This window comes from Dendrobates tinctorius, unplaced genomic scaffold (genome assembly GCF_039654945.1).
Source record: "Dendrobates tinctorius isolate UK_male_01 unplaced genomic scaffold, ASM3965494v1 ptg000051l, whole genome shotgun sequence".
NCBI classification, from domain to species: domain Eukaryota; kingdom Metazoa; phylum Chordata; class Amphibia; order Anura; family Dendrobatidae; genus Dendrobates; species Dendrobates tinctorius.
The window spans coordinates 9,530,385-9,545,835 of NW_027361719.1; the positions used below are offsets into that span (position 1 = coordinate 9,530,385).

The following is a 15,451-nucleotide window of genomic DNA, read 5'->3' on the forward strand; positions in this document are numbered from 1 at the left end:
GTATATTATTTTAAAAAACTATAAAATAAAATATTAGTACATTCACGAAAACTAATTACCCAAGGTTTTGAATACTAAATTTAAAAAAAACCCATCAGACCGCACCCCTTGGTTTTTAAATATTACATACCGTAATGTCACCAGTAGCCGTTCCTCAGGAGGAATCGCACGACGGAGCTGTGTGTCCTGTCTCCGGATGGATTGTTGGACACGAGCAAGCAAATCCCTGAAACTTTCTTGGGACATCCGGATATAATCTGTAAATTTCTCCGGGTTTGCCTGGAGCTCGCTGTAGAGGGTGTGGTATGCCCCACGGCTCTCCCGGAGTTCAACAATCGGATGTATCCACATACGCCGCCGCTGCCGTCTTTGCTGCCTCTCTCTCTTCCTTTGTTCATGGCAAGCAACTGCATACGCCTGAGCCATCGCGATGTCCAAATCCAAGTTGAAGTGAAAACTCTTCCAGCGCAGAACCATGGTCACGAGAAGAATCAAGCAAATGTGAAGAATACTGTAGACAGGGTCTATATATTAACATACCACACCCACAATGAAGTCCCATTGGTCTTGTGTGTTGTTGAATGTTTTTTTTTTCTTTTTTGGGGGGTTTTTCCAAAATCTGTAAAAAAACGCAAACGCACAAAAAACGCATACAAACGCACAAAAACGATGCGTTTTTTTCCTGCATGCGCATAAAAATGCTTGAAAAAAATGCAGCGTTTGTATGCATTTGTATGCGTTTTTTCTATGCGTTTTTTTGCGCTAAAAACGCGCTGGAAAAAAAAGCAAGTGTGAAATTAGCCTAACACTGATTTAAAAAAAACAAAAAAAACAACACACTCCTCACCTTCTCCTTGTGACTGCGTTGCTCCCGGCTCCTGTCTCCTCTCCTGCACAGCCTGGTACACAGTGAGAGCGCGATGACGTCATCGCGCACCCGCTGTGTCAGAGGCAGAGCGTGGAATGATGGGAGAGGGAGCATCAGCTGGCACTCTCTCCTCCAGGCTCCATCATTGCCTCCTTCAGTGCGGGGAGCGGGGGGGGTGTGGAGTCGGCCCTGCCTCACAGGGGCCCCTTTGCCTCCCACAGCGCTGCTCTCCTCAATTCAATACACATGGCTAATTTGAATTTTGACATAATTAGCCATGCGGTGCTGGAGGCTGGAGGGGCCCCCTCTCCCCCGGGGCCCCCGTGCAATGCACGGTCTGCACGGGCGGTAGGTCCGCCCCTGATCCCACATCATCCCGTCAGCCAGAGCAACCGGATTACTACCACTAATATACCACATCATCCCGTCAGCCAGAGCCATCGGACTACTACACCTAATATCCCACATCATCCCGTCAGCCAGAGCCACCGGACTACTACCACTAATATCCCACATCCTAACTTCCATACCGGAGATCCCTTTAAGAGGGAAGATGTGTCTACGGGATGGAGGATGTCTGATGGGTATATGGGCATGGAGTGGAGGATTCATTTCTGTCATGTGCTCTCTGCTCCTTTCTGGGGGCAGACAATGGCTGGGAGCTTATGTTCCCGGGGATATTAGATTTTTCCCACCATGGCAGTGTCTGCTGAGGTGTTGTCGTGAAGTGAGAAAACTATTGCTCATATAAACCAATCACAGCTCAGCTTCTTTGCTTAGTGATTGGTTGCAAGGAAAACTGTTGCTCATAGCAACCAATCACAGCTTAGCTTCTTTTAAACAGCTCTGGTGAAATGAAAGATACTTCGTGATTGGTTGGTGATACACACACAGATACATACATTCACTTTTATATATATATAGATAGATATAATCATTATAATTTGTTATAACTAACTGTAGTTAGTTACTATGCCTGGACAGCGCCGAGCTCTTCAGCTAGTATAGTAATATTGTCCACCTATTGTGCCCCATACAGGTGTAACGTCCCTCTTCATGGGCCCAAAATTGTAGTGATATTCTCCGATGTGGTTCCAAATATTATTAACATTCACAATGCGGATCCATACATTAACAACTTCCCCAATATAGCCTCCATATACTAATAACATCCTTCTAAATGGCCCCAAAATATTAATAATGTTCCACTAGGTGGCCTCCATGTGCTACTGTCCCTCTTATGGCCCCAATATAGTAATTATATCCCTTAATTCTGACCCCATCAATTAACATTGCCCCCTTATGTGGTCCCCTTATAGTAATAATGTCCCCCAATTCTGGATCCCATAAGTTATGTCCCCCAATGTGGCCCCCATATTGTAACAATGTCACCCAATTCTGGCACCAAAATGTTATGTCTCTTATGTTGGCTCCATATGGTCATAATGTTCACCAATTCTGGTCCCTATAAATCATGTTCCCCAATTATGACCCCTATATTGCAATGTCCCTCAATTATGTGCCCCATAAATAATGCCCCCTATGTGGCTCTCATATTGTTATAATGTCCCCCATTTCTGGCCCCATACATTAATGTAGGCACCTATATGGCCCCATTGAGCCCTCATGGTTTGCCCCCACAGTGCTTTACCGTTTAAAAAAATCCCAATCTCTTACAAGTCCCCACTCCCACGCTAAGTGGCTCTGTCCTCCTCCTTCGTCTGGCCCTACAGAGGCCCACAGCTGCAGAGCATGTCACAGGAGGTGCAATGACACCACTCTGGTATGATGTTACAAGCCCCATCTGACGTAATTATGGCCTGATAGGCCTGCGAACATAAAGTGTAACCACAGGGCGGGGAGCCCCCAGTGGCCAGCACCCCAATGTGGACCAATGCTTACCAAACAGGACATTGTTAATGAGCCATGTCTCAATGATTATCCAACACAGGAAACGTTTCAAACAAAAAAAAAAGTTTGAGTTTTTTATTTCTCAGTTTTTTTCCAATCTCAGTTTTCCCATGCATGCGTTTAAGGGCTCGCTCACACGGCTGTAGATTCTCTCAGACTTTGTGAACCAAGTGTCATCTTGGTGTGATCCTATCCTCTCGCATGCGAGAATCACAGCACAGGAGTGGAGAAGACGGAGAGCTCAATTCCTCCATCTTCTCCATTGTTTCTGTGTTTGCATAAATCGGACTGCACTCGGATGTCATCTGAGTGCAGTCCAATGTTTTTCACGTACCCATAGACTTATATATGGGTGCATTAAACAACAAATCCTGAACAAGGTAAGTAATTTATGTAAGAATCTATATACAAAATCATATAATACATCATTATGTACACATATATCTGCTGGACAAACTTTTTTTGGGGGGAAAACACAGAAACCAATCAGAAACAAAGAACCAGACTCTTTAGTCCTAAATAATAACGTAGATATAGTGAAGTAAAAAACCTTTATTGAACATATAGTTGGTTACAAGGTGGCGCTGAGGAGAAGAGGAGCACACACATCACATAAAACAGACACAAAAATCTACCCATATTAAAAACATCTTAAAATCACGTGTCTAAACAATGCTTCAAATGACAAGGTTTTCCTCTTTTTCTAGGCCAGTAATTATAAATAACCCTCATTATAACTCACAATGTCATTTTAATCAAGTAAAAGGTTCCTAAAACTAGATAAAATATGACATTAAAGTTACAGTATTAGTTGGAGCTCTCTCTGTCATGGGTAAGATTAATCATGTCAGGAAAGTTTAGAGTTGTCATCCAAATGAAATAATCAGATTTCAGTTCTCTTTTTTTAAAATTCCCCATTGAAAATGAAAGATGCCATCTCATTGGCGGTGACAGGAAGCTCCTCCACATTTTTCTTTACTGCAGCTTTAATAAAGTGTGAACGTTCCAACATCAAAGAGAAAATCGGATGCAAAAAGAAGGACATAAGCGGTTGCACCAAAAAATTACAATCCATTTACAGAACTCGGCCCAGGAATATGTTATGTTCACAATCACATATTTGTATTCATTTACTTTTTTGTTTCTCTTCAGAGAAGAGGAATAGGCTCAATTTGTCATGTGAGACATCTGGTCACCTGCAAAATTTTGCAACTGGGGATAATTCTCTCCTTTTCTTTTATAAATTGCTTACATTTTACAGAGATTTACAACATAATGCACATCAAACTATGCTTTTGTGTCCAGTAAAAAGGATTCTGATGAAAGGGATGTGAAAGTTGGTCCAAACGTTTATCCTTTGGATTTCTTTTCCATTATTGAAGTAAATGGATTTGTTAGGGGGCATGTCTTAATCCTTGACTGAATACTCAGTGTAAAGCACATCTGTAGCCCCATCATCCGACGACCTGTTGGCAGCCTGCTACATGACTTGATTAGCATCCACAACATATGATACACTGAGATTACCATATACATCACATAGAATACACTGAGACTGCTGTATGTACATCACATAGCATAAACTGAGACTACCATATGCATCACATAGAATACATTGAGACTGCTGTATATACAACACATAGAAGACACTGTGACTGCTGTATATACATCACATAGGATATACTGAGACTATGTACATCACATGGAATACACTGAGACTGCTGTATATACATCACATAGGATAGACTGAGACTATGTACATCACGTAGAATACACTGAGACTGCTGTATATACATCACATAGGATAAACTGAGACAAGTGTATACATCACATAGAATAGCCTGAGACTGATGTATATACATCACATAGAATACATTGAGACTGCTGCATATACATTACATAGAAGACACTGAGACATCACATAGGATATACAGAGACTATGTACATCACATAGAATACACTGAGACTGCTGTCTATACATCACATAGGATAGACTGAGACTATGTACATCACATAGAATACACTGAGACTGCTGTATATACATCACATAGGATAGACTGAGACTAGTGTATACATCACATAGAATAGCCTGAGACTGATGTATATACATCACATAGAATACACTGAGACTGCTGTATATACATCACATAGGATACACTGAGAATGCTTTATACATTATATAAGATACCCCAGGACTGCTGTATGCATCATATAGGACACATTGAGACTCTTGTATATACATAACATAGGGTACACTGAGACTGCTTTATATACATCACATAGAAGACACTGGGACTGCTGAATATACACCCACCTAGACTGTGGAGATGAGGAAAGATTACAGGCTGCAGACACACAGATATGATGACAGAAGTTGGACAAGATGGCAAGCACTCCGACCTAATCCAGCTTTTTACCTCAGTGGCGTTCAATACTGATTGTTGCATTTGCAAAAATGAAAGTGCATGCAGTTGTAAAAACTGGGCCTGCAGCTCACTATAAAGTTAAGCACTGTGGCTCACTGGGAATCTGTGTTGGGCTGCATTCATAGCCATCCTGTGCGGCATCCCATGGCCATGAGAATGACTCTGTAAGGTTACTTTCACATATCAGGTTTTTTCCGACAGGCAGGATCCGGCTATTTGTTAAAAAAACGGATCCGGCATAAATTTTGGAGAAGTGAAGAAACGGATCTGTTTTTCTACCGGATTCGTCTAGCAGGTTTATATCTGTTTCCTGGGGGCTGGCCAATCTAATCTGAGCATGCGCAGACTTAAAAAACAGGATCCAATGGCTGAATCCGTCTTTTTCCGGATCCGGCGCATTTCGGCGCCCATAGGCTTCAATTATAGCAAAAAAAACGGAAGCGCCAGATGTTTTTTACAGATGCTGGAATTAAACATTTAGCCAGCGAAAACTGGAAGAAACGGAAGGCCATACGGCATGATACAGCGCTAATACAATTCAATGAGAGAAAACCGGATCCGGCAGCAGCTTTCGCGGGATCCGTTTTTTTAACAAATAGCAGGATCCTGCCTGTTGGAAAAAACCTGATGTGTGAAGGAAGCCTAAGCAGGCAATAAGGCTACTTTCACACATCAGGTTTTCGGCGTCAGGCGCGATCCGGCGTCGTGCCGGAACGCCGGATCCGGCAAATGTTTCGTAAAACCGGATGTGGCGGATCCGGTTTTCTGCCGGATCCGTCTTTTTCTTGACAGACAAACCGGATCCGTCTCATCCGGTTCATCCGTTTTTCTATCCGTTTTTCGACGGATTACGCCGGATCCGTTTTTTAAAATTGAACCTTGTGGCCTTCCGAACGGGATTGGCTACTGGAAAACTATATATAGCATGTTCCTACAGCCCTTCTTTGACAGGTTGTAGAGGAGAAAGTGCAGGTTGGAGAGAAGAGCAAGTTACTGGCGAAGATGGATGTTGTCATTGGAAATATTTTGAAGAATTTGGCGGATTTTACAGCGGAGGCGAATCGTTTGAGGGTGATTGTTCTGGAGAAGGAGAGAGCGAGACAGCAGCGCATCAGGCATCGTAGACGACGTTTGTGGATCCACCCCATCACAGCCAAGAGAATGACGCGTGGGGTCTATTCTACACTCTGCATGGACCTTAGACGAAACCCGGATAAATTTTTTGGATATGTTAGGATGAAAATGGAGAATTTTGATTACTTGGTGGAGCGCATTGCGCACCTCATAAGAAAAGCGGACACCTATTGCCGCTTCTCTGTTTCACCCGCAGAGCGTCTGATGGTGACTTTAAGGTAAGCCACATTTATTGGATATGCTCACACTTTCACTGCAATCTTGTTGGTGGTAGTTTGTATCTCCAAGTGTTATAGGTCAGTTTTGGTATGTAATGCTGTGATTTAAAACTAATTTATTGTTTTTTAATTCCCCACAGATTTCTTGCAAGTGGAGAATCCCTTTCGTCACTGCATTTCCAGTACAGACTCGGGATTTCCACCATATCTGGAATTGTGAAGTACACATGCCGTGCACTGTGGGACTCCTTAGCTGAAGAGTTTTTACCAGAGCCCACAACAGAGAGGTGGATTGAAATTGCTGACAAGTTTCAACAGATATGTCAGTTTCCAAACTGCTTGGGCGCTGTGGACGGGAAACATATCCGCATTGTAAAGCCAGCTGGATCGGGATAGGAATATTTCAATTACAAGAAATATTTTTCAATTGTCCTCATGGCCATCGCTGACGCGGAATACAAATTTATTGCGGTTGATATTGGGGCCTATGGCCGCTCCAATGACTCTCAAGTTTTCAAACTGTCTGCCATGGGGCGTAAACTGTATGGAAACACCTTCCAGTTCCCACCACCTAGACCGCTGCCGCAAACATCTGGTCCACCTATGCCATTTGTCTGTGTAGGGGATGAAGCCTTCCAGCTGTCAGAACACTTTTTGAAACCGTACTCTAGCAGAGGATTGACAAGACCAAAACGCATTTTTAATTACCGCCTCACAAGAGCAAGAAGAATGGTTGAATGTACCTTTGGTATTCTGACAGCCAAATGGCGGGTCCTATTGACTGCGATCAACCTCAAGACAGAAACTGTGGACGAGGTGATCAAAGCGTGCGTGGTACTCCACAATTTTGTTATCTGCAAGGAACCCATTTCCATTGAGGACACCTCTGAAGAAACCACCTTGCAAGATTACCATGACATTACCACTAGAAGTTATGTGACGGTTTCAGTAATGAGGGACAATTTTGCACTATACTTTATGTCACCTCAAGGCAGAGTACACTGGCAGGATGACAGAGTGTGAAAGATTTGTGCCCTAACCAAACTTGTGTACCTTCTGTACCAACAGTATATACCTTTGCCAACCAAAGTTGGCTATCTTGTCATGGTCTCTATTTTTAGCTTTAGGCCACAGGTGTGTACCTGGTTGTGTTTTATGCAAAGTATTTCACCTTTTAACAAAAGTTGTGTACATTGTTAGGAAATCACCAACAATAAACACAACTTTTTAGGTGAAATACTTTGCTTCAAACACAACCAGGAACACAACTGTGGCAAAAAGCTAAAATTTACCGACAGTTATATACCTAGTTTTGAATACCATTTCACCTTTTAAATACCCTGTATTTAACCTTTTTCGCCGCAGAAAGAAATGACAGACAACCAGTGTAAAATAATTTAACTTTTATTGAAAAATGTTTTTTTTAAGTAAACTTTTTTAAAATTTTAATAAACTTGTTTAATAAAGCTTTGAAACTATAAAACTGAAACCATAAAACTGGTCATTTTTATTTAAATACACACATTATAAATCTGTGTAGTGTGTGGTGGAAATACTGCTGTAGGGGCTGCGGGACACTTCGACACTGGGAGTGTGGAGAGAGGACTGGGATCGTGGTGGGGAAGGAACAGTTAGAGGTGAAGGTGTGGAAAAAACTACAGAATGGGTAGACATGTGGGAAGCACAAGAGGTGGTGGGTGGTGGAGTGGAGGGTTGGGCAGGGACTGTAGGAGCAGATGATGTTGATGGCAAGTTGTATGGGGAAGGAGTTTGGTACGGGGCAGGTTGCTGGAAGTGGGGAGATGTCTGGTACGGGGCAGGTTGCTGGAAGTGGGGAGATGTCTGGTACGGGGCAGGTTGCTGGAAGTGGGGAGATGTCTGGTACGGGGCAGGTTGCTGGAAGTGGGGAGATGTCTGGTACTGGGGAGGTTGCTGGTACTGGGGAGTTTGCAGGTACTGTGGAGGTTGCTGGTACTGGTGAGGTTGCTGGTGCTGGGGAGGTTGCTGGTGCTGGGGAGGTGGCTGGTGCTGGGGAGGTGGATGGTGCTGGGGAGGTGGATGGTGCTGGGGAGGTGGATGGTGCTGGGGAGGTGGATGGTATGTAATAGGAGGGGGAGGATGGAAAGTGGCTGGAGGGGGTGTAGATGTAATAGGAGGGGGAGGATGGAAAGTGGCTGGAGGGGGTGTAGATGTAATAGGAGGGGGAGGATGGAAAGTGGCTGGAGGGGGTGCAGGTGGAGGAACTACTGTGGTGGGAGGAGGAGGTTGGGAGGTAACTTGCTGGAGAGCAGCGTGGCATGAATGCATTACATGCATCTGCTGGGCAGGAGAGAGCGTTTCCATGCGCTCCACAACAGACCTGAAAAAGGTGTGGTTTGGCGAAGATCTTGCTTCTGAATGCATGGTTTGCAGAAGTGTCTTCACCTCCAGAATGCTGGAGTTGATCTGCTGATAGCCTGCGGAGATTTGCTCTGACAAGACTTTTAGACAGTTCTGGAAAGATGCATTCAGATGCAAGAACTCTGGCGCATAAGTCTTTTCCTGACCCCTCTGCCGCTGCCGCCCAGTACCCGCAGGTGTACTAGAGGTGGCAGGGGCAGAAGGGTGGGGTAAAGGGAAAGCGATCTCCTCACCAGCAGCTTCATGTAATGTAGGCGGCCACGATGCTCCTGTGCTGGTGGATGGGACAGATGGGTCGAATGTGTGGGAAGGCTGGGAAGGTGCAGATGTACCGGGGCGGTCGAAGTGTCCCTCGGTGCCGGTCTCCTCAGGGATCGCCTCAGAAGGGTCCAATCGTGCAGGCTCCCGAGTGCTGCTCACCGTGCTGTGGAATAAAGAGAAAAAAAAAAACAATTAAAATACTGACATGGTATGGCCCTGGCTGAAAAAAAAAATTTACATCTAACATTTTTTTTCACATGTGGTGTGTAATATTTACCTTCTAGTGACCATTGTTTCCCGGAGGAACGACAGGGCTTCTGCGTACTTGTACTTGCTCCTGCGTCCTCCAGATCCACTCAGGGCCCGCATCTCTTTATTGAACTCCTTCTTGAAACAATCCCTCACAGACCGCCACCGATTCACAATTCTGTTCCCTGAAACGAGAAAGGACAAAGTGGTTAGTATACAACATCAGTGTTTCCCAAACTCCAGTCCTCATGGTCCCCAGGGGTCATGTTTTCAGGATTTCCATAGTAAATAGAAATCCTGAACACATGATCCGTGGGGACCACGAGGACTGGAGTTCGGGAAACACTGGTTTACATCAAGCAACCGGTACTGTATATACTTACGCTCTTTAATCTGGGCCCGAACATCGAGGTCCTCCCAGCGGCCCACAAGGAGCGAACAGATTTCCTCCCAGAGTCGTCGGGTAACGATAAGGTCAGCGTGGCGGCGGTCAGCCATATTCCAGAGCGGCTCCCTTTCTCTGACGAGATCGATGAGGTGGTCCACATCGAGTCCTCCATCCTCACCGTCAGAGTCGGGAGCACGCTGTGAAGGCTGTTAAAGAAAAAGACAAAAATAACATAATTAGCCTCCACAAAAGAAATGAAATAAAAAGTGCAAAAAAACAAAGCAAAAATATTTATACTTACACGCTGGTGACCGCCGCGTTGCTGTCGCCGACGACCCTGGGAGGCACTGCGAGGACCTCTTGGCCGAGCACCAGATTGGGAAGACTAGAGAAGAAAACAAAAAATGTTATGTCTTTGGATGTAGGCATTTGTTTGCTGTGTGTGGTCTGCAGAACATTGTTTTCTATGTGTTGTGTGTAGTGTGATGTTGTGTTTCTGCGTTTGATGCAAAAAACTTACCAATTGTGAGCCCACTCCAGGTGTCTGTCCACCCCTTCCTTCTTCTTCTGGGAGCTCCTCTTCATCTTGTGAATCCTGTTTTGAAATAAAAGGCAATAAATAGACATATATTACAGAGATGATGGATTTTGGAAATAAAAACTTACCGTCAAACGCTGACGATGCGAGGGAGGGCTCCCAGAAGATGATGTGCTGTCTTCCTGGTGGCCACACTCCATGCCTGTGGGTGGTGTTCCAGCTGCTGCCTTCTCCTGCTTCGCTTGGTTGTTGGGTGGCATGTTGGGTGTGGCTGTGGGTCCCACTGTCTTGCTTTTATATATGTCTTGTGGGCAGAGCTACTGAGCATGCTCAGACCAAAAAAAACGGATCCGGCCACCGGATCCGGCTTTCGCCGGATCAGGCGCATTGCGGCGCTCATAGGCTTTCATTGTGTGAAAAAGCCGGACGTGCCGGATCCGGCGTGTCCGGCTTTTTCGCCGGAGACAAAAAACGTTACAGTAGCCGTTTTTTCCAGACGCTGGATCGCGACACATTGCCGGATCCGGCGAAAACCGGATGAAACGCATGGCCATACGGCGCGATCCGGCGCAAATGCAAGTCAATGGGGGGGAAACCGGATCCGGCATTGCATTTCGCCGGATCCGGTTTCTGTCAAAAGCGCCGGATCGCGCCTGACGGCGAAAACCTGATGTGTGAAAGAGGCCTTAGTAGGCAATCCTGCAACAACAGGAATGCTTCTCATCTGTGGAATATAGATCCCAGTATAACAAATAAAGTGTTTGTGCATATGTATTATCTCTCATGATCACTGATTAAAAGCTGGCTGTAATGTTTAATCAGCGCAAGCAATTACTAAGAGCAGTTGTCAGTCTGTTACAACCAATGATTGTCGTTTCCAGCTGTACACGTAAAGATTATTACTGCATGTAATTGAACTTTTATTAAGAAAGCAATTAGTGTTAGTAGTTCTGATCTCCACCATTACGCTCCCTGCTTGATAAACAGTGCGCTGGAGTAAGATGTGCCAAATTCATTATGAGGCATACGCCTACTATTGAATTTGTTATATCTTTCAGCTGCTATGCACAACAACAAGAAATGTATGCTAGTCATGGACTGGAGTACAGTTCTGTTGTATTTCACGCCACTTTTGTGGTCTTCAGTATGATGAATTGGCTGTACTGCCTTGCAAAGCGCTCTCCTTGTGAAGCTCCACCCACTTTCCAAAAGTTGGCGGAGGTGGCCGAGACTGGCGTAAAGATCCCAGACAATTGCTATTTCTTGCGCCATATTTTGTGACATTTCAAGCAGGTTTACACCAGAATTCATGAGTTTGGTGGACCTTGGCTTGTCCATTACTGGTGGGTTTGTGAGCTGCAGGCCTGTTCATCAGGGAGTGTAGACTATGGGCTGGATTCAAAGTGAGTGTTAAGGAGCCTGTGGAGAAGCTGCATAGTGGGTCATCATTTTGGCAAGCCAAATACAAGATTATTGATGCTTTAGGGTAGTAGTCTATACCACTACTGTGAAAAAACTCAAATGAAAACAGTGGAGTCAGGTAAGAAACAATTCTATAAATTTCTGTTTGCATCTTCACATATCTGTGGTTTGGAGAGTAAGGCCGGGGTCACACTAACCAACGCAAAATACGGTCAGTATTTTACATGCGTAATACGGATGAATGGCCCCTAAACAGTGCTCCGTAAGTCATCCGTAATCAAGGTGTGGTCGCGTATTTTGCGCATGTCAGCATCCGTATGTAATCCGTATGGCATCCGTATGGCGAGATTTCCTCGCAGGCTTGCAAAATGGACATATAATGGAGCCCTATGACAAGGTTTATAACAGAAACCAAAGAATAGATATAGACACATAGAATGCATATATATATATATATATGTATTCTATGTGTCTATATCTATTCATTCGTTTCTTTATTAAAACTGTCAGTGTGAGTTTACTGTATCGTGCACTGAATTGCCGGCTTTGCTAAAAGACACCGGGTGCGTATTTCTCGCAAGTCACATGTGTGGTCCGTGTGTAATCCGTATTTTTTGTGCACCCATAGACTTGCATTGGCGTACTACGGGCGTAGTACGCTGACAATCGCAGCATGCTGCGATTGGCACGGAGCGTAGAATACGGATGAGAAATATACGGCTGGTGCGAGGGACCCCATAGAGAATCATTGGTCCGTGTCTAATGCGTGCTTTTAGCGCCTCTCACTCGGCCGTATTCCTCGCCAGTGTGACCCCGGCCTTACTGGGAGGGTGAGGACTCTGTAAGTGGAAGTTTGATGGGGCACTATGTCTGATATTGTAATAGGGTGGCACTATCAGGCATTGTCTCCTTGCATATTACATTCCTCCCCGACACACTGTCTCGTCACACATTTCCCCCTCCACCTCATACTGTCTCCTCACACATTCACCTTTGTTCTTCCCCATATTGTCTCCTCACACATTTTCCCCTCTGCTCATCAGTATCAGCAGTAGGATCAGCTGACCTGATCTCCATGCCACCCTGAGATGAAAGTGCCAGTGGTCAGGGCTGAAAGACGTACTGTAAGTACAATTGGATTCCGGTAGTCTGAAGTTTACACCTCCTCAGAGCTGAGTGTAAATTTTATAACCAGCTGGAGAATAGCCAAATTCAAGCAGTGGGTGGCGGCAAAATGCCGCTGTCTGGGTGGCACCCTGCACCCCCTTGCCCATTGTACAATTGTCCCATCTGCCCCTTCCTAGGTACATAATTTATCTCTACATTTCTGGACTTCATCATATTATTCGAGCATGGCAAAAATACTCTGTTAGCATTTTTCTGTTTGGGCCACATTCCATGTGGGCATTTTCCATTTTCCAAGTGAGCGTATAAGAGACTATGATCTTTTCTCTCAGCAATTTTCATGTGGTCTTTTGTCCTGTGAGTTTTTCTAGCCACAGACTATTCTATGTAGGTTGTCAGTGAAGCAGTGTGGGCTGTCAGCATTGCAAAGCCCCCTATTCTTGGGAAATTAAGTTTAAAAATCTTCTACTCTGGAATATCCACTGCTAGACTACTTGATAGTAGCCAGAGAATGACTATCCTGATGGCTGTACATGGTTATACAAGCCCGACTTATGAACTAATAATAAAAGAGACCAGACAATCCGGTAATGGGTAAAAAGTGGCCATGAGTTTTATTTTTGGGTTGAAATATAATAAATAACACCAAGTATTAAATAGATAAATCCATATAAATAACCATAAATTACCATTCCAAGACACAATCCTCCCATAAAAATGGGAGATTTTCCCTCAGAATAAAACATCACGACAAAAATAAGAAATTTAGGGAGGGAGGGTGGGGGATCTTCTCTCCTCACAGGAAACACGCTGCTGAGGTAAATAAACTAAACACAGGGGTTTATATACCAACTAAAATGACCGCCAAAACATTTTAACCAATCCCAGCCCGTTAAAAACGGCGCCAAGAAACCGGTCATAACCAGATAAAATTACAGATAAATACAGCTGACCAATACATTTAACCCTTCAATGACCGCTCCTGAGGGAAATAACCCTGATAATAAGAGAATCATTGATTTAAAACGCGGTCTATATAACCATGCGACCCTCCCGCTATGGCTGATTCTGACTACGGGGGGGGCTGCCAGTAGCATAGAAAGTTTAGTCCTGCAGTGTACTGGACTGAGTAGGAGGGTTTGGTTATGGAAAGGTTCTTGGGGCTGGATGTAAGAGTGACCCTCCTCCTGATACACCAAGTCACTCATGATGAGTTATTGGCCCTGTGTGCAGACTCCTGAGAGCTGTGTGAGGAGAACTCTGCTCTGAGGTTTGTGTAAAGTCAACATTGGTCTGCCCTAAATTAACACTAACTAGTTTATAAGTTCAGGTTGTGTTATAAGTCATTGGAGAATTCTTCATCATCGGGAGCGAGGAGCCACTGACAAGTGTAATACTGCCACCTAGTGTGTATTACCGCCCTCAAGCCTCTGACTACTTATGCACAAGTGTGGACTGAAGCATAAAGGCCCTGAATCATTAAGACTGGTGTTTCGTACATCAGCCTTAATGAGGGTCGTACCGGAATAGGATTTGTGCAGTTCATTAAGATGTGCTCCCTACTTAATGAATTTGGCACTTCTTTTCAGTGGCATGTACCTCTATACGCCTCACCAGAAATGTCACTACAGTTGGAGTAACATTTCCACCCTAAAACATGTCGCCACTCTTGAGAAATTTGATGGAAGGCTGTAGCTACGTCCCATACTACCTCAGCTCCTTCCCAGCTATGTCAATTTTGCCATTGAACCAATCTAAACTAGGGTTAAAATTGCAAACATTGCAGAATTTTCAAAGTGCTTTAAGCCAGAAGGCATAAACTCTTGGAATCTGGGTGAAAATGCGTTTTGCCATTTTTGTTTACAGAAATCTACTTCTTAACTAATCCGATCTTTTAAAAGGACCCCTAGCTACAACCCTACAGGCTGAAGGCTTGTTGTAGCAGAACTGATTCAGGTCAGACACTGATCCTAGTCTGTCTGAGGGCAGTAACCTCTATTTACTGGACTAGGGTTAACCAATCTGTAATTCTCTCCTATCGGCAGAGATTCCGTAAATGTGAATATAATTGGTTTGATGATAATCTTCGCACTGACTATGACCATTTTACGTTTCCTAATACTCCTGAGAAGTAATGGACAGAAGGATTTCTTCCCATTCCCAAGGTGCTATCATTGCATCAGTAACAATCCGAATGGGATCATAGCAAAATCTACTCTGATGGTTCGTATGACCAGTGTGACTGTGAACACCAATGTTCCAAAATCAGTAGCCAGATAACATAATTTGTGTCTCTAGAGAGGACATTACTAAAACTAATTACTAGGCTCCGAACCATGTCACACTTATCAGTAGAATGCAAGTCATATCATTCATATCTTTACGAGCAGTGTTGGACTGTGGTGTCAAGGGCCCACCACCAGTAACATTGACTTTGGGGGCCCACTTTTCACTTACATACAAATATTACACTACCCTAATTCACAAATTTACCTATATCTCTATAATAAT

General features: G+C 44.2%; 1 protein-coding gene across 1 annotated transcript in view; it reads left to right on the plus strand.

Moving 5' to 3' along the window:
• LOC141091374 (uncharacterized) overlaps positions 1-11,674 on the plus strand; it is a 102,441-nt gene extending 90,767 nt beyond the window's left edge. The window contains exon 4 of the mRNA XM_073576930.1: positions 11,452-11,674. Coding sequence (XP_073433031.1) covers positions 11,452-11,674 — 223 coding nt within the window. The remainder of the gene's footprint in view (positions 1-11,451) is intronic.
• The last annotated feature ends 3,777 nt before the right edge of the window (positions 11,675-15,451 follow it).